Source organism: Scyliorhinus torazame, chromosome 16, assembly GCF_047496885.1.
Source record: "Scyliorhinus torazame isolate Kashiwa2021f chromosome 16, sScyTor2.1, whole genome shotgun sequence".
Taxonomy (NCBI): Eukaryota; Metazoa; Chordata; class Chondrichthyes; order Carcharhiniformes; family Scyliorhinidae; genus Scyliorhinus; species Scyliorhinus torazame.
Window position 1 is genome coordinate 4,603,663 of NC_092722.1, and position 23,074 is coordinate 4,626,736.

At 48.3% G+C, this 23,074-nt stretch overlaps 1 protein-coding gene across 1 annotated transcript in view; it reads right to left on the bottom strand.

The window, feature by feature from the left end:
• Positions 1-7,074, bottom strand: part of LOC140392536 (calglandulin-like) — a 30,404-nt gene extending 23,330 nt beyond the window's left edge. Inside the window, exons 1-3 of the mRNA XM_072477809.1 lie at positions 6,964-7,074; positions 2,993-3,161; positions 1,474-1,618 (exon numbers count right to left, since the gene is read on the bottom strand). Coding sequence (XP_072333910.1) covers positions 1,474-1,618; positions 2,993-3,161; positions 6,964-6,966 — 317 coding nt within the window. The 5' untranslated portion in view covers positions 6,967-7,074. The remainder of the gene's footprint in view (positions 1-1,473; positions 1,619-2,992; positions 3,162-6,963) is intronic.
• Positions 7,075-23,074: the final 16,000 nt, after the last annotated feature.

Here is a 23,074-nt window from a genome sequence, read left to right on the forward strand (position 1 = left end):
CCCGTATCACCCAGTACGGACCGCCTCGTATCACCCAGTACGGACCGCCCCGTATCACCCAGTACGGACCGCCCCGTATCACCCAACATGGACCAGGTGAAACGGAATCCGGGGGGTCTCCTGGGACATCGGAGACCCCTGGGTGGTCAGAGTAAGTGCAGGGTGGATCCCTGGCCCTTCCCCTGGAACGTGGGCACTGCAAACCCGGCACTGCCGAGCCAGCGGGAGCGTAGCATGTGTGCCAGTGTGGCAGTGCAAGGGTGGCCGGGTGCCAGGGTGGCACTGCCAAGGGCCAGGGGGTGAGGGGGCCATGCCAATTAAATGAAGGTGGAGGGGGGTTTGAAGGGTGGGGGAGTGCAGGGCAAGTAAATAGGGGCCTCAGAGATTGGGGTGAGTGATGGGTGGGCGTTGTGGAAGGGAGGGGGTTCTGTAAAGGGGCTTGGGGGCCTGAAGAGGGGGAACCATCAGGGACCCCATAACAGGTGTTCTCACTTGGGGGGGGGGGCGGGGGTGAGGTAGCATCCATGTGTGCGGGGGATGACATTGCCCATGGGGGGGGGGGGGGGGGCGGACACAAGCTCACTTAGAGATGGGGGCACCTTTTCAAAATTGCGGACCGATGTCAGAGTTCAGCTCCCCAGTGCTAAAGAAAATTCCAAGTGTGGCCAAAACCGGCGAGAAACTCCCCAGGGCCCAAAAAAGTGACTAAGTGTCATTGGATAGCAGTGGGGAGCTTACCGACAGAGCCCGGGAAAATCCCTGAAAATCCCACCACACAGTAACTTAGAAATGTTTGAGGAGAATCGGGCCCAATATCTCTATAATTCACCATGTGGTCATTTGTGGGGTCTTACAAATGATAGAATCTCCCCTACACAACAGGAGTCGCTGTACGTTAATGTTGTGAAGCACTTGAAATCTTTCTGAGAGATTTGAGCAGCTGCTGCATTAATACAAAGGCTTTGTTTTTTTCATCCTTTTTAGCATTTATATCTCCATTACTCAAACCATCATTCATGCTGTGAACTCCAGTGCCCCGGCCCAACAGTACACTAGAGATCTTGTTCTACGGAGTATTTCCCGCACTCTGTCTGATCGCTGCAACCTTCAATCATAATTTAAATTTCAAGGTTTTGTTTCTAAACTGCTTCAAAGTGTCAACACCAAGAAAAGGGAAACTGATTTAGCCGCTGGTCTAAAGGACACTCTGTAACAAGGTGTAAACGTTTGATCCTGTTTTGCAGAAACACAGAGTGAGGTAACAGTTTGTTTGATATTCAGCAACGAACAGGCGGGTGAGCCCTGTTATGAGAATTGATTTACAAATGCAATCAATATTTACAGAGCACATTACACAAAATACAGGGAGAACAAGTGAAAGCTCCAACATGAGATTGTAAACAGGGTAAATCTTAATATAACTTCGAGCAGACAGCTCCTGTTGCTGCTGTAAATACCTGTGGAAGTACTCACTTTAAAGTGTTCCAGTCGATGTAGCCTTTTTTGTCCGGGTCAAACACCAAGAATGCCTCCTTGAGTTCTTTGTCCTGGTTCTTAGATTTTTCGTGGTAATCACCCATCAGGGCCAGGAAGTTTTCACAGTTAAATGAACCTTTCCCTGTCACAGAAACGGCAGAACAATTGTGAGCATGTTCTCTGGACATATGACAAGAGATTTCTTTTTAACTTTCTCCGTTACCATTTCAGTTTAAGGTCAGTTGGTGGTGTCTTCTAAGAGCTGTTCTTATCACACAGTAGAATGCCAGGCTACCATTGAAGGAAGTTAACTTGCATTTTGAACCATTGTACTGTACAATTTTCTATCACACTTTCTCTTCAGGAAGGTGCTGTCTAAAGCTCTGGTACACCCTCCACTGGTCAGCTGCTTGAGATATCCCACCTGATTATTACTCTGTTTCACAAACTTGGAGACTGATCCTTTTGCTTAAATGATGTTCACGCTTTGTCATGGACTTTCTCACAGGCGCTCACTGACTTGCACACTCACCCACGCACACGTACCGCACCAGGAATTGGTTGGTCACAATTGGGAGCTAACCTTGGCATTGATACGCTCACTAGATCACTGGACACTGGATCTGAATCTGGAACCTGTGCAATCTGTTCAACCCAACACCAACCCATACAGGTAACGTCCCTGAGACACCACAGAAACCCGGACAATATGGTTTTAGCAACATCTGTTGAACTTAAATGAAGGATTCAGAGTGTGCAAAGTCCCTATTACTGCGGTTGGAGGGAGCTGATTTGGAAGGAAGCTGTCCTCTGAATGAGTTGAATGTACTATCTGTCCAAATGGAAGTGTAGATTATAGAATTATCTTAGTCCAATCCTTTCCAGCTTCAGTGTCTCTACTGAAATGCTCATACATATCCAGGAGCACCTGGAGCCTCTGGTATATTGTCTAAGGACTTCTATTCATATTAATGGCTGTCAGCAAGAATATACCTGTCAGGGGCACAGGATTCATTTCTCACTCAATATCTGAACACACTATCCAGAGACTGTCACTGGTCAGTGCTGAGGGCAGGCACTGTTTTCATTCCATTCATAACACAGAGTGAGGCCCAAATTGTGACCTTTCTAATGTCACTGCACCAGACTGAAACAAGCTGCAGTTTAACCTGAACATCCTCCTTCTAACAGGGGCTTGGCACCACACACCAGGTGGTTCATCTACCCACCGAGCCCTTGGGAAGATGTTCCCCTACCAGATATACTAACAATTGGGATGAGAAGGTGCACAATAAGTAATTCGGCCCATCACCCCTGTACTAGCTCTCTGGAAAGAGCTGTCATATATCCCCATTATATTGACTGTTCGCCATATTTTGCTTTTTTTTTTGCTTTTATTTCTTTTATTTTACTGACTAGTAGGTATTTCTGATACAGATGGTTCTCCATTTGTGAACACACCTCTCTCTACATTAGTACTGACGTCTCAGCAGAATAGCCAAAGAGGTTTTCTCACCGTCTTTATCCACATCTTTGGCCATTTGTGCCAAATCTCGTTTGGTTAGGTTGATGCCCAACAGACTCATGAGTTTGGCCAAATCAGCTGTCTTCACTAATCCGTTCCCTTCTTCGTCGAACATTTCAAACACTCCCTTGTACTCGGCAAGAAGCTCAGCGGTTAATGACTGTAAATGTCAGAAATGAATGAAAAACAATTAAAATAAAGAACAGCAGGTCATTTTTTCTTTATTCTTTCATGGGGCTGTGGGCCTCGCTGGAAAGATCAGCGTTTGTCTCATTGTGATTTGAACTGAGGGGCTTGCTTGGCCATTTCAGAAGGTAAAATCAACCACTTTGCTGTGAGTCCGGAGCCACATGGAGGCCAGACTGGGCAAGAATGGCAGTTTTCCATTCCCGATAGAAAGTGCGGGAGCCAAACACTCAGCAACTCCTCAAAATCCCGAAGCCCTGGTTTGTAATTTAGACACTCTTTCACCTTTTTCACACACAGGCCCACGCACAATCCTCTGATTGTAAGGGAGACAAACTGCACCATTTTCAGGGACCTGCTAATGGGACCTCAATGCTAATCAGTAGCAGGGCCTGAATTAGCCTCCACATTTCCCTTATTCTGTATGGAGTAGGAGTTAGCTCTACGGAATTACCAACATGAAAAATCCAGCCATAAATCAATGGCCTAGATCTCTACTGGCTGTGTGTTCACTCACTAAACTACAGCATATCCATTGAACCCAGACGTGGCAACCAGTAGACTTTCAGGGTGGGGTTATGGCCTTATCTGCTGACAGACATCAGCACGACCTCTCCCCATCCCCCAGCTGTGCTCGCCATCTCTCTGCCCCCTTCCTCCTCCAGGCTGGCTCCTTCTCATTCTTTTAGCTAACACAGCGGACAGGTCCCCACCACAGTACGCAGAGTTGGCCAACGTCAGCTGTCTCTGTTGGGAGATGCCGGAAAAGGCGGAAGGATCCAGTTAGGGTTTTCAACGGCAACTAAACAGCAAACCAAGGGAAATGGAGTGAAGGGGGAAAGGAGGTGACTGGAGGGGAAGGAATGGGAGGACAGAGAAGGATAGGAAGAGGCAAGGAGGGGTGAAAGAATGGAGAGGTAGGGAATGAGTAAGGAAAGAATGGATGGTGAGAGAGTGGGGACATTGGAGAGAGGGGGTGGTGGGCGGGGAGTTTGGAAATCGATGACAAGCAAAAGGGACAGAAGGGAGAGTGAGGGGGGAAAATAAATTGTAGCAAAATGGGTAGGTGGCAAAGATCAGAGGATTCACTTTTAGGAATTCCAGGATCTGCCTGCAGTGTCCGACGGGAACATTCCCAAACACTTGAGTCTTATCTGCCATTCGATGATACTTCACTGACAGATTCAGTTGTTATTTTTAACATTAACGATCACAAGCCTCACTCCAGCTGCATGGGCAGATTGGAGAGGTCGCGACTGATCCTTGACAGAGAGCAGGTTGAGGGGAGATTTGAACAAGAGGTCTGAGAAAACTCGATCGGGAAAAACTGTTTCCAGTGGTGGAAGGGTGGGAACCAGAGGTAATTAACAATAGAAGCAATGGAGACTTGAGGAAAAATGTGTTAACTCAGAGAGGGATTAGGGTCTGAAATGGGACCTGACAGGGTGGTCGAGGAGGGTTCGCCGAGGGCTTTACGGCAGAATTGGATTACCATCTGGAAAGGCAGAATGTGCAGGATGACAGGGAGAAGGCAAGGGAGCAGTTTTAGGTAAATCGCTCCTTCAGAGAACTGATACAGAGACAAGGGGCTGAATGGCCTTCTGTGCTGTAACCATTCTGTGATCATCATTGATGACAATTTTCCTTGAAGAGTTTGTTGCACACATTAATGTTAACTTTAGGGGCACTTAAAGGGGCAGCACGGTAGCCTTGTGGTTAGCACAATTGCTTCACAGCTCCAGGGTCCCAGGTTCGATTCCAGCTTGGGTCACTGTCTGTGCGGAGTCTGCACGTTCTCCCTGTGTGTGCGTGGGTTTCCTCCGGGTGCTCCGGTTTCCTCCCACAGTCCAAAGATGTGCAGGTTAGGTGGATTGGCCATGATAAATTGCCCATAGTGTCCAAAATTGCCCTTAGTGTTGGGTGGGGTTACTGGGTTATGGGGATAGGGTGGCGGTGTTGACCTTGGGTAAGGTGCTCTTTCCAAGAGCCGGTGCAGACTCGATGGGCCGAATGGCCTCCTCCTGCACTGTAAATTCGATGATAATCTATGAAACTTGCCAAACTGATTCTAACTGCTTTCAGCCTCAGTTTATTTTGGAAACTATCAGCAAATAATTTTGATCCAGAGGGTCGCTGAACTCTTTCAATGCAGGGATGCTTAGGATTAGCATTTTTATTCAAATGATCATATTCAAAACATCATCTTGGTCTTAGAAGTGCATTCATAAAATTAACACTTTGCATCAGTTTTTCAACATGCAAAGTTCATAAATAAAAATGTGTGGCAAGATAGAGACTCAGAACAGGAGACTGGGAGTTTACAATACGTTTCTGATTAATTATCTGGAAAGATTCAGGCAGCAGATCCCATCATCCTGGTCCATTGTTGCTGAAACCCTTTGTACTGACTGATTGTCACTTTGTCTATCATTCGCTGGACCTTGCTTGGTTGTGTAGCTCATGAGAGGGTAGCGCGGATTTATCAGTCATACTGGTCGGAAGCCAAATTCTACCTTTTGACTATGTTGTTTCGATGTGTTTCTACAACATACAGAAAACTCGCCACTTTGCATTTGATAACTCAGTGAGGTTGCTGATACACACAAACATTTTCTAGTTGTCAGCCACACTTATAGTTGGTCACTTTGTCCATCATTCCACTTTGTCCTCTCATTGCACGTTTGAAAACCTTAGATATTTGTGTGTGATACAGTGGCTGACAAATTACTTTGCTGGGAGCCGAGGCAATAATTTCATTTCAGGCGATGAGACAAAAAGTAGAAAGCAATGTAGACTTTGCTATCGACCTCTGGACGGAGGGGCAATTGGGCATATTCCAGAATCAAGTTGGGTCTTTGCACGAGTTAAAACAGATCAAGACGATCACAAGCGCAGGGACTGGAGTATGTGAAATTATACAAATGTACAGAATGTGAAGAGTTAATGATATGTTAAAACTAGCCACTAGAGGGAGCTAAGGGACAGTACTATAAATGGCACTGACTCGTAGATTTCTGGGAGTGAGCTGGAGACGGTGGATTAAAGTTAGAGGAGACTGGAGTAGAGTACATTGTAGAGCTAGAGAAGATGGAATATAGTTATAGTTAGAATATAGAGATAGTGTTAGTGAGCGTAATTTAATAATCCATTTGTTTACCATAGGAATAAATGTCGAACTCTAAATCAGGTAGTGTAAATAAAATTAGTTTAGTTCATGAAAAGAGCTTTAACTGTCTTTGTGATCACCACGCCTTCCATCCTTAAGTCAATGTCACAAAGATCACCACAGAGTAGAGCAACATTGCTGGAAGCCAATTCAAGTTTAGGCTTGGTGCCTCCTGTTTATTTTTCCAATTTGACGCCCTCTATGGCTTGTGAAGAGTCACCAGTGTAAACCGTAATTCATCAGGATCACGCTACATATCCTGTATATATCCTGTACTTTTATCATTGACTAGCAAAGAAATGGACATTTTGCAATAACTAGAAGGTTGTACTCAAGTGTACAAAAAAGTATTTAGTCCTGAATAAACAATGTAGGTAAAAATCTGATGCGCCGTGCTTTCTAAATGTGCTCAATAAATTAATTTTTGGTTAAAAAAATTCAAAACAATTAAACCCACAGAAGAAACATGGAACCCTATCTTACAATTAGATATATAATTATACAACACACATGTAGCCATTAAGCCTACATTCAGATATACCAGTTTTAAACAAGAGGAAACAATCTCTAATTGTCCACAAATATACCAGCCTGTTCCAATTTTACTCACCATATTGCTGTAGCTACAAGACCAATGCCAGGGGTCCACCGTCCTCTCCCAGTGATTTAGCCCAGTCACAAAACCGACACATCTTTTCCCTTATTGAAGAGAGTGAGTCTGTGAAAGCCCAGTGGATTTGATGATTAAAGTTGCCTTTTATGGTTTGACTGAGTGTCTCATTGGATCCTATTTCTGGATGGGTGTGTTAATTTCCTGGTGTGAGTTTTCATGTTCAGATTTCCTAGTGATAAAAGATTAAATGGAGTCATAGGGAAGCCTGAATAACATTAAAACTATAGTTTCTTTGGGGTGAAGCAACATTGTTTATTCAGGACTAAATACTTTTTTGGAGTCTGCGCTATCATCTGTATCTGTTACTGTTCCTTAGTGGTAGGAAACGGCTTCCTTTCTCTAACTATTCTTTTGCCAGGTGTCTTGAGATCATGTAGATCGCCTTTTTGAGAATTCCCTATTGGGACAAACCCGGAACTATTTCCTGCTGGGATTTATTTGGGGCTGGATTTTTGGGACTGGATTTACCCTGAAGGGTGAGGAGTGGGAATAGCAAGGATTGTAAAGCTAGAAAAGACAGACTTGTATTTATATAGTGGTTTTCACAGTTGACGTTTTACAGCCAACAAAGGGCCTTTGAAATGTACTGGTTTGTAATGTAGCAAACACAGCGGCTAATTTACGCACAGCAAGATCCCACACACAGCAATGAGATAACGGCCAGATAAACCACTTTTAGCGGCGCTGGTGTAGGAATAAATATTAACCAGCTCACCAGGGGGAACATCTGTTCCTCTTCAAAATAGCGCCCTGGGATCTTCTCGCATCAACTTGAGGAGGCAGACGGGGAAGATGTACCTCAGGGTAGTTGAACTGGAAAACCTCAGGAACTTGAGGATCCACAACCCTGATCCTCGGACTACTGCACCAAGTCTTTAAGGTGATAGTTTTCTGTGCAGGCATAGTAGCAGGCCCAAGCCAAGCAAGCAAATCTTCAGAATAACATGTTTTCCACAGCAGAACTAAACCAGATCCTTGGGCATCTGTCCTTTCAATGTTGACTTAAGCAGGTAGGGGGAGAGAAGAATTCCAAATTGGCCATTTAAATTCTTTCAACAATACACTTTCCACAAGATTGCAGCATATTATAAGGTTCAGAGGAAACCCACTTCTCTTCATTTCATAAGGCTTTAGCTCACTGAAGCTGTCACTTTGAAAAAGGTACCAAGGCAACCTTATCCATGGCCACTGTTTGAGTTGGATGAACTCAGTGGGTTGGGTGAAGGCTGAATTTTCCACTCCTGTTAATCTCCCATCAGCAGGAATTTCACCGAGGCCTGGGAATGACCCCTGTTCCTGGCTCTGTTAATGGGGCCAGTTTTGTCTGCGAATGCGAGCGGAGGGTAGTGCAGCCTAACATGGGCAGTAGCTTCAGGGTTGCCTGAAAATCAACTCATAAAATGGCATTTTATCACACACTTGATCACCGAGACAGATGTATGATCCGGTGACATGTTAAGAGGGCTAGAATACAAGACCAGGGATGTACTGCTGAGGCTGTATAAGGCTCTGGTCAGCCCCCATTCGGAATACTGTGAGCAGTTTTGGGCCCCGTATCCAAGGAAGGATGTGCTGGTCTTGGAAAGGGTTCAGAGGAGGTTCACAAGTCTGTCGTCTTCCTGACCAGGTTCCTGAGAGCTGTGGTATGAGAGGCGAGGTTAGGGATAAATTTTCCTAACAAAAAGGACCATTCCCAGAAATCGGAGGACCGCCTTCTTGTCCTCTGGTGTTTTCATAGCTGTGATGGCAGCTACCTTGTCCGCATCCAGCTGCACACCCAATTGGGAGATGTGGTTCCCGAGGAACTTGAGTTCCGTCTGACCAAAAGAGCATTTGGCCCTGTTGAGGCAGAGGCCATGCTCATGTATACGTCTGAATACGCGCTGGAGGCGACTAACATGCTCCTGCGGGGTGGTGGACCAAATGATTATATCATCGACATAGACACGAATACCTTCAATGCCTTCCATCATTTGTTCCATAATCCTATGGAACACTTCTGATGCAGATATGATCCCAAACGGCAATCTGTTGCAACAATATCTGCCAAAGGGGGTGTTAAATGTGCAAAGTTTCCTGCTGGATTTATCGAGCTGGATTTGCCAGAATTCTTTTGAGGCGTCGAGTTTGGTGAAGTGCTTGGCGCGAGCCATCTCACATGTGAGCTCTTCGCGCTTGGGAATTGGATAATGCTCCCTCATGATATTGCGATTTAGATCCTTGGGATCAATGCAAATTCTCAATTCACCGGCATGATGTGTTGGGTGCTCTGGATCCGTGGAACACATACAGGCCACCAACACTTAAAATAGTGCAACACTATTTTATTAAGTTAGAAACTGTTGAATATACTTCCACTGTGGGTTAACACGATGTTAGATTAAACTAAAGACCTATGCCTGTCCTAACCAGTCTATGCACTCAGCACATGGTGAAGATCTGTGCTGTAAGCCGTAAGCTCTGTCCTTGTAGGAGGCTGCATCCCGAATGAGCGGGAACTCTGATGCCTCCTGTCTTTATAGTGAGTGTGCTCTAACTGGTGATTGGCTGCGGTGTTGTGTGTGTTGATTGGTCTTGCGGTGTGTCTATCAGTGTGCAGTGTGTCTGCACCATGATATACTGGTGTATATTGTAACAAATGAGGGGGGATCTTACAGGATACTGCGAGGCCTGGATAGAGTGGACGTGGAGAGGATGTTCCCACTGGTAGAAAAACTACGATTAGAGGGCACAATCTCAGACTAAAGGGACGATCTTTTAAAACAGAGCTAAGGAGGACTTTCTTCAGCCAGAGGGTGGTGAATCTGTGGAACTCTTTGCCGCAGAAGGCTGTGGAGGTCAAATCACTGAGTGTCTTTCAGACAGAGATAGATAGGTTCTTGATTAATAAGGGGACTTCCGGGTGCGGCGATGACCAGCTGAGTCGCACGTTTCGGCAGCTCCCGGTGAAACGGACTTTTGGGCTCTTGATAGGAGCCCCAACGGCAATTTTGACGGCTAAAAACACTGTGCGGTAAACCAGAAGGGAATCCCCCCTGGATACGGATGAAAAAAGGAGGAGAAAGTGGCCGGATTGCAGTGGATCCTTTAGAACAGCGGCAAGGAAGGCAAGCAAAAACTAAGATGGCGTCGGAAGGTGGCAGTTTAACATGGGGCCCTGAACAATAAGAGTTCTTGAAATGCTGTGTGGAAGAGCTCAAAAAGGAAATGAAGAAAGAGCTGTTGGCCCCGATACTACAGGCGATCGAAGGGCTAAAGGAGGAACAAAAGACCCAGGAGCGGGAGCTTCGGGTCGTGAAGGCAAAGGCAGCCGAGAATGAGGACGACATACAGGGCCTGGTGGTGAAGACGGAGATGCATGAGGCACATCAGAAACAATGTGTGGAAAGGTTGGAGGCACTGGAGAACAATGCAAGGAGGAACAACCTGAGGATTCTTGGTCTTCCTGAAGGTGTGGAGGGAGCGGACGTCGGGGCATATGTGAGCACGATGCTGCACTCGTTAATGGGAGCGGAGGCCCCGGCGGGTCCGTTGGAGGTGGAGGGAGCATACCGAGTGATGGCGCGAGGACCGAGAGCAGGAGAAATTCCCAGAGCCATAGTGGTGAGATTCCTCCGTTTTAAGGATAAAGAAATGGTCCTTAGATGGGCAAAGAAAACTCGGAGCAGTAAATGGGAGAACGCGGTGATCTGCATTTATCAAGACTGGAGTGCGGAGGTGGCGAGAAGGAGGGCGAGTTTTAATCGGGCCAAGGCGGTGCTTCATAAAAAGAAGTTAAAATTTGGAATGCTGCAACCGGCAAGACTGTGGGTCACATATCGAGGAAGGCACCACTACTTTGAGACGGCGGATGAAGCGTGGACTTTTATTGTGGAAGAAAAACTGGAATGAGCGGGTTATTAAAAAGAAAGTTTGAACAAAGTGGTGGGGCGAATGTGGGGGGCGAAGAGGGGGGTTAAAAAGGGGGGAAAGAGGAGTTTTATGTACTAATCCTGCGATGTGGTAACTTTTCTCTCTTCCACAGGTGGTGATGGGGGGAGGAGGGGAGGTGGAGGAGATGGGGCGTTGGCCATTGGGGGCGGGGCCAAGGGAGAAGCGCGGGCTTGGTTCCCGCGCTATGATAATCATGGCGGGAATAGAGAAGCTGGAAGGAGGGGGCGTCGCACGGTGCGAGCCGAGGTCACGGGGGGAAGCCGAGGTCGGCCAGAGTTTGCTGACTTCTGGGAGCAACATGGGGGGAGTAATTACGCTAGCGGGGGATCTAGCGGGGGGGGTGGGAGGGGGGAATTACTGGGTTGCTGCTGCTGGGGAGAGGGGGGAGCTGGTATGGGAGGGGATGGGCGGGGGGGGCACCGCCTGGGGGAGATACAGCTGCGTGGGAACCGGGTGAGGAGCTGGAAAAAGGGGATGGCTAATCGACAAGGGGGGGGGGGGGTAGGAAGCCCCCCAACCCGGCTGATCACGTGGAACGTGAGAGGGCTGAACGGGCCGATAAAGAGGGCACGGGTACTCGCACACCTTAAGAAACTTAAGGCAGATGTGGTTATGTTACAGGAAACGCACCTGAAACTGATAGACCAGGTTAGGCTACGCAAAGGATGGGTGGGGCAGGTGTTCCATTCGGGGCTAGATGCGAAAAACAGGGGAGTGGCTATATTAGTGGGGAAGCGGGTAATGTTCGAGGCAAAGACTATAGTGGCGGATAACAGGGGCAGATACGTGATGGTGAGTGGCAAACTACAGGGGGAGACGATGGTTTTGGTAAACGTATATGCCCCGAACTGGGATGATGCCAATTTTATGAGGCGGATGCTAGGACGCATTCCGGACCTAGAGATGGGAAAGCTGATAATGGGGGGGGATTTTAATACGGTGTTGGAACCAGGGCTGGATAGGTCGAAGTCCAGGACTGGAAGGAGGCCGGCAGCAGCCAAGGTACTTAAGGATTTTATGGAGCAGATGGGAGGTGTAGACCCGTGGAGATTTAGCAGACCTAGGAGTAAGGAGTTCTCGTTTTTCTCCTATGTCCATAAAGTCTACTCGCGAATAGACTTTTTTGTGCTGGGAAGGGCGTTGATCCCGAAGGTGAGGGGAACGGAGTATACGGCTATAGCCATTTCGGATCACGCTCCACACTGGGTAGACTTGGAGATAGGGGAGCAAACAGGAGGGCGCCCACCCTGGAGAATGGACATGGGACTAATGGCAGATGAGGGGGTGTGTCTAAGGGTGAGGGGGTGCATTGAAAAGTACTTGGAACTCAATGATAATGGGGAGGTCCAGGTGGGAGTGGTCTGGGAGGAGCTGAAGGCGGTGGTTAGAGGGGAACTGATATCAATAAGGGTACATAAAGGGAAGCAGGAGAGTAAGGAACGGGAGCGGTTGCTGCAAGAACTTTTGAGGGTGGACAGACAATATGCGGAAGCACCGGAGGAGGGACTGTACAGGGAAAGGCAAAGGCTACATGTAGAATTTGACTTGCTGACTACGGGCACTGCAGAGGCACAATGGAGGAAGGCACAGGGTGTACAGTACGAATATGGGGAGAAGGCGAGCAGGTTGCTGGCACACCAATTGAGGAAAAGGGGAGCAGCGAGGGAAATAGGGGGAGTGAGGGATGAGGAAGGAGAGATGGAGCGGGGAGCGGAGAGAGTGAATGGAGTGTTCAAGACATTTAATAAAAAATTATACGAAGCTCAACCCCCGGATGGGAGGGAGAGAATGATGGGCTTTTTGGATCGGCTGGAATTTCCCAAGGTGGAAGAGCAGGAAAGGGTGGGACTGGGAGCACAGATCGAGGTAGAAGAAGTGGTGAAAGGAATTAGGAGCATGCAGGTGGGAAAGGACCCGGGACCGGATGGATTCCCAGTCGAATTCTATAGAAAATATGTGGACTTGCTCACCCCGGTATTGACGAGGACCTTTAATGAGGCAAAGGAAAGGGGACAACTGCCCCCAACTATGTCTGAAGCAACGATATCGCTTCTCTTAAAGAAGGAAAAGGACCCGCTACAATGCGGGTCCTATAGACCTATTTCCCTCCTAAATGTAGATGCCAAGATCCTGGCCAAGGTAATGGCAATGAGAATAGAGGAATGTGTCCCGGGGGTGGTCCACGAGGACCAAACTGGGTTTGTGAAGGGGAGACAGCTGAACACGAATATACGGAGGCTGTTAGGGGTAATGATGATGCCCCCACCAGAGGGGGAAACGGAGATAGTAGTGGCGATGGATGCCGAGAAAGCATTTGATAGAGTGGAGTGGGATTATTTGTGGGAGGTGTTGAGGAGATTTGGTTTTGGAGAGGGGTATGTTAGATGGGTGCAGCTGTTGTATAGGGCCCCGATGGCGAGCGTGGTCACGAATGGACGGGGATCTGCATATTTTCGGCTCCATAGAGGGACAAGGCAGGGATGCCCTCTGTCCCCATTATTGTTAGCACTGGCGATTGAGCCCCTGGCAATAGCGTTGAGGGGTTCCAAGAAGTGGAGGGGAGTACTTAGAGGAGGAGAAGAACACCGGGTATCTTTGTATGCGGACGATTTGTTACTATATGTGGCAGACCCGGCGGAGGGGATGCCAGAAATAATGCGGATACTTGGGGAGTTTGGGGATTTTTCATGGTATAAATTGAACATGGGGAAAAGTGAGTTGTTTGTGGTGCATCCAGGGGAGCAGAGTAGAGAAATAGAGGACCTACCGTTGAGGAAGGTAACAAGGGACTTTCGTTACCTGGGGATCCAGATAGCCAAGAATTGGGGCACATTGCATAGGTTAAATTTAACACGGTTGGTGGAACAAATGGAGGAGGATTTCAAGAGATGGGATATGGTATCCCTGTCACTGGCAGGGAGGGTGCAGGCGGTTAAGATGGTGGTCCTCCCGAGATTCCTCTTTGTGTTTCAGTGCCTCCCGGTGGTGATCACGAAGGCTTTTTTTAAAAGGATCGAAAAGAGCATCATGGGTTTTGTGTGGGCCGGGAAGGCCCCGAGAGTGAGGAAGGGATTCTTACAGCGTAGCAGGGATAGGGGGGGGCTGGCACTACCGAGCCTAAGTGAGTATTATTGGGCCGCTAATATTTCAATGGTGAGTAAGTGGATGGGAGAAGAGGAGGGAGCGGCGTGGAAGAGATTAGAGAGGGCGTCCTGTAGGGGGACTAGCCTACAGGCTATGGTGACAGCCCCATTGCCGTTCTCACCGAGGAATTACACCACAAGCCCGGTGGTGGTGGCTACACTGAAGATTTGGGGACAGTGGAGACGGCATAGGGGAAAGACTGGAGCCTTGGGGGGGTCCCCGATAAGAAACAACCATAGGTTTGCCCCGGGGGAATGGATGGGGGATATGGAATGTGGCAAAGAGCAGGAATAACGCAACTGAAAGATCTGTTTGTGGATGGGAAGTTCGCGAGTCTGGGAGCACTGACCGAGAAATATGGGTTGCCCCAAGGGAATGCATTCAGGTATATGCAACTGAGGGCTTTTGGGAGGCAACAGGTGAGGGAATTCCCGCAGCTCCCGACACAAGAGGTGCAGGACAGAGTGATCTCAAAGACATGGGTGGGGGATGGTAAGGTGTCAGATATATATAGGGAAATGAGGGACGAAGGGGAGACTATGGTGGATGAACTAAAAGGGAAATGGGAAGAAGAGCTGGGGGAGGAGATCGAGGAGGGGCTGTGGGCAGATGCCCTAAGCAGGGTAAACTCGTCATCCTCGTGTGCCAGGCTAAGCCTGATTCAGTTTAAGGTATTACACAGGGCGCATATGACTGGAGCACGGCTCAGTAAATTTTTTGGGGTGGAGGATAGGTGTGCGAGGTGCTCGAGAAGCCCAGCGAATCATACCCATATGTTTTGGTCATGCCCGGCACTACAGGGGTTTCGGATGGGGGTGACAAAGGTGCTTTCAAAAGTAGTAGGGGTCCGGGTCGAACCAAGCTGGTGGTTGGCTATATTTGGGGTTGCACAAGAGCCGGGAGTGCAGGAGGCGAGAGAGGCCGATGTTTTGGCCTTTGCGTCCCTAGTAGCCCGGCGTAGGATATTGCTAATGTGGAAAGAAGCCAAGCCCCCGGGGGTGGAGACCTGGATAAATGACATGGCGGGGTTTATAAAGCTAGAGCGGATTAAGTTCGTCCTAAGGGGGTCGGCTCAAGGGTTCACCAGGCGGTGGCAACCGTTCGTCGAATACCTCGCAGAAAGATAGATGGAATGGGAAAAAGAAGGCAGCAGCAGCAGCCCAGGATCGGGGGGGGGGAGGAACCAGAAGGACTCTCAGGGTTGTTAATATATACTGTATAATATGTATAGGTCGTTGCTACAGATAATTATATATTGGGCTGTTAAATTATATTTTTGGAGAGTGTTACTTGTGATAAGGCAGTTGCCAATTAGGGTTAATTTTCATTTTTGTTATTTATTATTTATTCATTTTCTGTTTATAAAATAGGTCATTGTTATTTGTGTTGTTATAATATTGTGTAAAGGATGCACAATGTACTGTGTTGGTTGACCAAAAATTTTCAATAAAATATTTAAAAAAAAAAAAAATAAGGGGATCAGGGGTTATGGGGAGAAGGCAGGAGAATGGGGATGAGAAAATACCAGCCATGATTGAATAGCGGAGCAGACTCGATGGGCCGAATGGCCTAATTCTGCTCCTATGTCTTATGGTCTTATGGTTATAATCCACTCAATCACAGAGCAGTGGGTATAGAACACATCCCATGTCAGCAGGAGCTTGTGATGAACATGAAGAATTTCCCAAACAAGATCGCTCACTGAAGTGCAACATCTCGGCTGGAGGGTCACTTTTATTTTGGTTGCAGATGTTGTATAGTCATAGATTATCATAGAATTTACGGTGCAGAAGGAGGCCATTCGGCCCATCGAGTCTGCACCGGCTCTTGGAAAGAGCACCCGACCCAAGGTCAACACCTCCACCCTATCCCCATAACCCAGTAACCCCACCCAACACTAAGGGCAAGTTTGGATACTAAGGGCAATTTATCATGGCCAATCCACCTAACCTGCACATCATTGGACTGTGGGAGGAAACCGGAGCACCCGGAGGAAACCCACGCAGACACGGGGAGGATGTGCAGACTCCGCACAGACAGTGACCCAAGCTGGAATCGAATCTGGGACCCTGGAGCTGTGAAGCAATTGTGCCAACCACTGTGCTAGCGTGCTGCCCTTAGTATGAAACTATAAAACTAAAAACAAATAAAGATCATCAAGCCCGCACATCCAATAGAGTGTAAACATTGATGAAGATCGTGGAACTCATTGGACAAACGGCCTGTTTCTTCGCTACAGTTACTATGTAATATGTAACCTTATGCACCATTCACTCACCTCTTGCCTGGAGATTTAACATGATCCACTCACAATTTCAAGCAACCTGCCATCTCATATGATGCTGAATGTCTTCCTGTTCCTTACTTTGGTTTGACGTTATGAATCACACCGCAGTTGAATAGCAAACTGACACTCACAGTTCAGGACCGCAGCTGAAGAAAGGAACAGGGAGGGCGGAGGACAAATTGAGGTTTTCAAAATATGAAAGGTTCTGCGAGGGGAAAATAGTGAAAGATTATTTTTGATGGTTTAACAACAAGGTATAAATTCAACAAAATCTTTTCACACATGGAGTGCTTTTAGATACGGAAGACTTTACCACAAGTGGCCATTGTGACAGAGACTATAACCTAAATTAAATCGGATTTGAAAACAAAGAATATAAAACAATTGAAGAAACAAGCAGCTAATTGAGATAGGGTGTGGCAGCGAGAGGCAGGAGGACAATGCAACAATGGGACCCCTGTACCTTCCAAGATTCTAGAAATGATCCATGATCTTTAGGGCCCTCTCCCTAACCCAGAAAACCCTTTTACCCTCCTGTTCTTTTTTATATGTCCCTACTTAAAACATGTACATCTGTACTTTCATCCAGTGTTGATGGAGAATCTAATAACAATAATCACTTCAATGAAGTTACTGTGAAAAGCCCCTAGTCGCCACATTCCGGCGCCTGTTCGGGGAGGTTGGAATGGGAATTGAACCCACGCTGCTGGTCTTGTCCTGCATTACAAGCCAGCTGCCTTAGCCACTGTACTAAAGCAGCCCCTACACTAGACTCTACACTAAAATGTTAACCCATCAGCTCTCTGCATGGACGTCAGACAGGAGCTTCCAGGATTTTCTGATTTTAGATCAGTCTCCACTATCCCCACCAGAAAGACTTTAGGGGAAGCTAAGGTGTATTTGTTTCTTTTTTTTAAATTTGATAAGGGGATGTAGGCATGTTGCCCATCCCTAATTGCCCTTGAACTGAGTCTCCATTTCAGAGGCTGGAGTCACGTGTAGGCCAGACCGGGTAAGGACGGCAGATTTCCTTCCCTAAAGGTCATTAGTGAACCAGATGGATTTTTTGTTTATGGTTTCATGGCCATTATTTGACTTTTAATTCAGCGGTAGTGCACTGAACAGCGCCAGGGGCCCAGGTTCGATTCCCGGCTTGGGTCAGTGTCTGTGTGGAGTCTGCACGTTCTCCCCGTGTGTGCGTGGGTTTCCTCTGGGTGCTCCGGTTTCCTCCCACAGTCCCAAAGATGTGTTCAGGGTTGTGTGGGTTAGGTGGGGATGCGGGATTGCAGGGCAAGAGCGAGAGCCTGGTAACAGCGCTCTTTTGGAGGGTTGGGGCAGACTCAATGGGTGAATGACCTCCATCTGCACGGTAGGGATTCTATGATTCTTGCCTCCTGTGTATCACTAAATGATTAGATTCAAATGCAGCTGACAGGTGGATTGGCCAAGCTAGATTTCCCCTCAGTGTCCAAAGATTTGCTGGTTAAGTGGGGTTACATGGTTAGGATGAGGGAGTAGGCCTGGGTGAGGTGCTCTTTGAGAAGGTCAATGCAGACATGATAGGCCCAAATGGCCTCCTTCTGCACAGTCAGGATTCTATGGAGAAGAGTTAGCTCGCATGAAAACACTTACTGTGCTAATGGGAGGTGGAATTCCCAAATTCCCCAGGCTTAAAATCCAAAAACAAAATGTTTCCATGTTTGTCTGTTGATGCTGTGGTATTTCTCAGTCTGGTGGCTACAGTTACACCGGCAATGTTCTCAGTCGCTGTCCAAAGTGCTCTCATCTCTCACCAGCCATCACCTGTTTTCCAGTTTGGAGTTTCTGCCACAAATGAGAATTGAGCAATGTGAACATTCGGATTGTATCGGCTGTTGTTTGGCCATTGCCTGAATTGTATATTATTGTTTGTTTTGTGCTAATATAATAAGTCTGAGCAGCTTTGACAAAACCGATGGTAAATTTAATATCATCAGAGGAAATTATTTTTTACCCAATTCTTTTTTTTCCAATCAAGGGGCAATTTAGCGTGGCCAATCCACCTAACCTGCACATCTTTGGGTTGATAGCGAACCTGGACATTGCTCTGGTCAGACCCCATCTCAATTTCTGTACAGTGAGACAGGGAGCAAGTGCGAAGCACAGTGATGTGGCCCAACTAGCAAAAGGTAACTAGAACTTGATATCAAGAAGGAGTTCACAGGAAGAACATAATTCCCTGAGCAGCGGGGTCAATTTACCACGCAACATAGACCTAAAGTAATTGATAGAAGGATTAGATGCGAATTGAGATAAGCTTTTACACCCAGAGAGTGGTGAGGAACTGGAACTTGCTGTGTGAATGGTGGTAGAGACAGAAGCTCTCATCATGAGGATTTACTTGAAGCATTGTGACCTGTAGACCAAGAGCGGGAAAGAGGATAGAGGCTGGATTATTCCTTCTGGTCATTAGCAGTAAGGCTACGTGGATCCAGGGATAATGAGCACATCGAGTATGCCATTCATGCTCCTGTGCACAATGTTGTGCTCCATTTGAACCAGAAATGTTTTTAATCAGCTGTACCTTATCACTGCAACTTGAGTAAATGGTAGGAGAAATGAGGGGACGAAATCAAACAGGGTCAAACATGGTCAAATGCAATGACCCACTTTGTCTCAAAGAAAAGTCAGTCTCTTAAATTGTTACATTCATTGCCTGGCATCGTCCCTTTAACGTCTCCCCAAGCAGAATTCAAAAAACCTGGATCAGAATGATGCCCTCATCATGTTAATCTCATCAACCAGCTTCAGAACAGGTGTCTGCTGGTCCCAAGTGAACAGTCAGCGGTTAGCACACCAAATAAAGCAAATGATTAGAGAAGATTTATTTAAATCATCTGCAGAGACCCAGAGGGTATTCACAGTCTGGATATTTATAAACCTGCTCTGCATAGTTCACTTTTAATGCTGATTCCGTGCTTATTTAAATACTTGATGAAGTAACAAAAGTATTGACTGAAAGATTAATTTTAGCATGGAGCGCAACAGTGCTGATGGATGAACATGTAACTGCCCTCTGAGCGGGTCTAGCAAACCATTCATTGTACCGAATGATTCACCGCGTGGACTGCAGCGGTTCAAGAAGGCAGCTCACCACCACCTTCTCGAGGGCAATTAATGTCCCAGCTGGTGAGTTCCATACCCAACAAAGAAATATAAAAAATCCTGCATTCTACCCAGAACTGGTGGTAAATTCTAACATTAGTAAACTGGACAATATCACTAAGGGGGAGAATAGCAAAAATGGGAAAGTTAATTCTCTGGGGCAAGTTGTCTCTGTTGAGGACAAGGTAGAAACTGGAGATCTGGGGCTGGAATCTGTGTCTGCGAGATCCTCTGCTTCTCCGCCAACGCACTCATGCCCGCTGATTTTCCGACGGCTTGGGGGTGCCCACAATGGGAATCCCCATTGGCCGGCTGCCGGGATGGAGGGTCCCAATGCCAGCGGGGGCGCGCCACGAAAGAAAACGGGTGCAGCGAGACGGAGAATCCCACCCAATATCTTTCCAATGACTTTGTCTTCAATCAACTCATCTACACCTCGAGTGCGATTCTCCAGAACGATTTCTAAGTGGGGTAGCGAGCGGGAACTGCCGCGAGCATCCCAACGCTCAGTCCAGCGAGGCCAGCAATGCAATACAACGTTAATTGGTCCACTTGACGAGGCCTCACAGGCTACACTCCACAAATGAAGGCTCATCAGCCGATTCACTGGGACCGCCCTCGCCAGCATCCCCCGCTAACAAGGTCGAGCAGCACTTAAGCTGCACTTGCTCAGCCTCACTCAGCTCGCAGTCATGGCGCCGAGACGACCGGCCCCAAGGTTTGGACCTGGGGAGGGTCCTAGATGGGGTTGAGGCCCCCGGAATAGGTACACACGATCCAGGGGTTGGCATGGAGGTGCCGCGTGGGTTTGCCCTCCAACGGACCACCCCTTCCCCCCCCCACATCTCTGACCCCCCCCCCTTGGTGGCCCACCCCAGCCGACCCCCTACAGTTGCCCAGCCCCACCCCCCTCCGAGCACTGTGGTGGCAAGCCCAGTGCCCCCGGGCTCTTTGCCTGTGAGCAAAGATGGCTACTCCCCACCTCGGCTCCCCACAGAAGCCCTTCGGTCAGGTTCACTTGCTGGGGAGGTGGGTAGATCACAGGAGGATATGGGATGGCTCACGTTAATTTTATCGACAGTTCCAACGCGCCACAGCGAAAAACCGCACCGACCTCCTCAAAAGACAAACATGGGACACAACCGACAGAATACCCTTCGTCGTCCAGTACTTCCCCGGAGCGGAGAAACTACGTCATCTTCTTCACAGCCTTCAACACGTCATTGATGACGATGAACATCTTGCCAAGGTCATCCCCACACCCCCACTACTTGCCTTCAAACAACCGCGCAACCTCAAACGAACCATTGTTTGCAGCAAACTACCCAGTCTTCAGAACAGTGACCACGACACCACACAACCCTGTCATGGTAATCTCTGCAAGACGTGCCAGATCATCGACATGGATACCACTATTACACGTGAGAACACCACCCACCAGGTACGCGGTACATACTCGTGCGACTCGGCCAACGTTGTCTACCTCATACGCTGCAGGAAAGGATGTCCCGAAGCGTGGTACATTGACGAGACCATGCAGACACTGCGACAACGAATGAACGGACATCGCGCAACAATCACCAGGCAGGAATGTTCCCTTCCAGTCGGGGAACACTTCAGCAGTCAAGGGCATTCAGCCTCTGATCTCCGGGTAAGCGTCCTCCAAGGCGGCCTTCAGGACCCGCGACAACGCAGAATCGCCGAGCAGAAACTTATAGCCAAGTTCCGCACACATGAGTGCGGCCTCAACCGGGACCTGGGATTCATGTCGCATTACATTCATCCCCCACCATCTGGCCTGCAAAATCCTACCAACTGTCCTGGCTTGATACAATTCACACCTCTTTAACCTGGGGTTACCCCATCTCTGGATCTGTAAAGATTTAATCACCTGCTAATGCTCGCATTCCTAGCATTGTTTGGCATCTTTGAATTTGTCTATATATGTGTTTCTGGAACAGACCTCTGCATTCACCTGAGGAAGGAGCAGCGCTCCGAAAGCTAGTGACATCGAAACACACCTGTTGGACTTTAACCTGGTGTTGTAAGACTTCGTACTGTGCTCACCCCAGTCCAACGCCGGCATCTCCACATCATGGTTAATTTTATGAAAATGGGGCTGAAGTGGTGACAATTGGTGGGGAGTAGCCACGCTCCGACGAGGTCCCGATTTCGCCTATGGGAGTGGGCCGCTTGTATCGCCAATGGTTTGGCGCCCTCTCTTTTGGCCTCTCCCGCTATTCACGGTCCCGCCACCCCCTCGCTCGAGTGAAACGAGGCAATTGAATCACAGCCATCCTCTCAGACAGAATCTTCCTCTCCACCAGCAGCGGGGAGCTTGGCGGGAACGGGGACCTTAATTTGCACAAGGCCAAAAATCAGTTTCCCGATGTTGGGATGAAGTTCAGGAATGAAGTTGTCGGGACTGGAAAGGTCGTTAAAGGTGGGTCGAGGTTTCTGATGTTCAACGTCAGGAAGTCCTTTTCCATATATTAGCACATCACACGCTCATTAAAAGGCCACCTCACTGGAATAAAGCTCCCTCCAGTTAGAAATGAGAATGTTCACATTTACGATTCTATAGAAGCAGCGTGGATCCGGTGAGATTGATTCTCCCACCACTCTGCGGTGAGCAGATGCTGTTCTGGCCTTGGGGACTGCTCACAAATCGTGACTCATATTCGGTATTGGTAGACCAAGCTGTGTGGAGGCCGGACACGAGGCAGGGAGAGGGGTAGGGAGGATGGGAGGCTGGACACGAGAGGGGGGAAAGGGGTAGGGAGGATGGGAGGCCGGACACGAGAAGGGGCAGAGGGGCAGGGAGATTCGGAGACTGGACACGAGAGATGGGGTAGGGGAGGAGCAACGGCTGGACATGGGAGTCAGGCTAATGGTGGAAGGGAGGGGACGGCTGTCCAGGGAAGGAACACGAGCTGTCCTGGTGGAGAGGGAGGCACCGAGGGAATGAGAGGGAATGTGAGGAAATGGGAGGGAATGCGAGGGAATGCGAGGGAATGTGAGGGAATGTGAGAGAATGCGAGGGAATGTGAGGGAATGTGAGGGAATTCGAGGGAATGTGAGGGAATGCGAGGGAATGTGAGGGAATGCGAGGGAATGTGAGGGAATTCGAGGGAATGTGAGGGAATTCGAGGGTGCAGAGACATGGGATCGAGGGAAGTGACTTGCTTCTTGGGTCTAGGGGTCGCACTGGTTGGATGGGGAGGGGGTTTCTGGGCAGGGATGGTGGTAGCGAGATGGTCCCAGAGGGCGGGGTTGCTTCTGTCTATGTGGGGTCCTGGGGGTTGGACTGCGGATGCTGGGAAGCAGAGGGAACAGTCACAGTCAGAGGGGACAGTGGGGTGCAATTAGGCTGGCAGGTCCTGGGTGATATTCAGGGGGGCTGAAGGTTTCATGGTTGGGGGGGTCTTGGAAACAGGTGAAACAGGTGCTGGGATAATGGGAGGGGTCAGGGTGGGGGTGGTAATGGGTATCGGCTCAGAGTGGAGAGAAATGAAAAAATGAAATGAAAATCGCTTATTG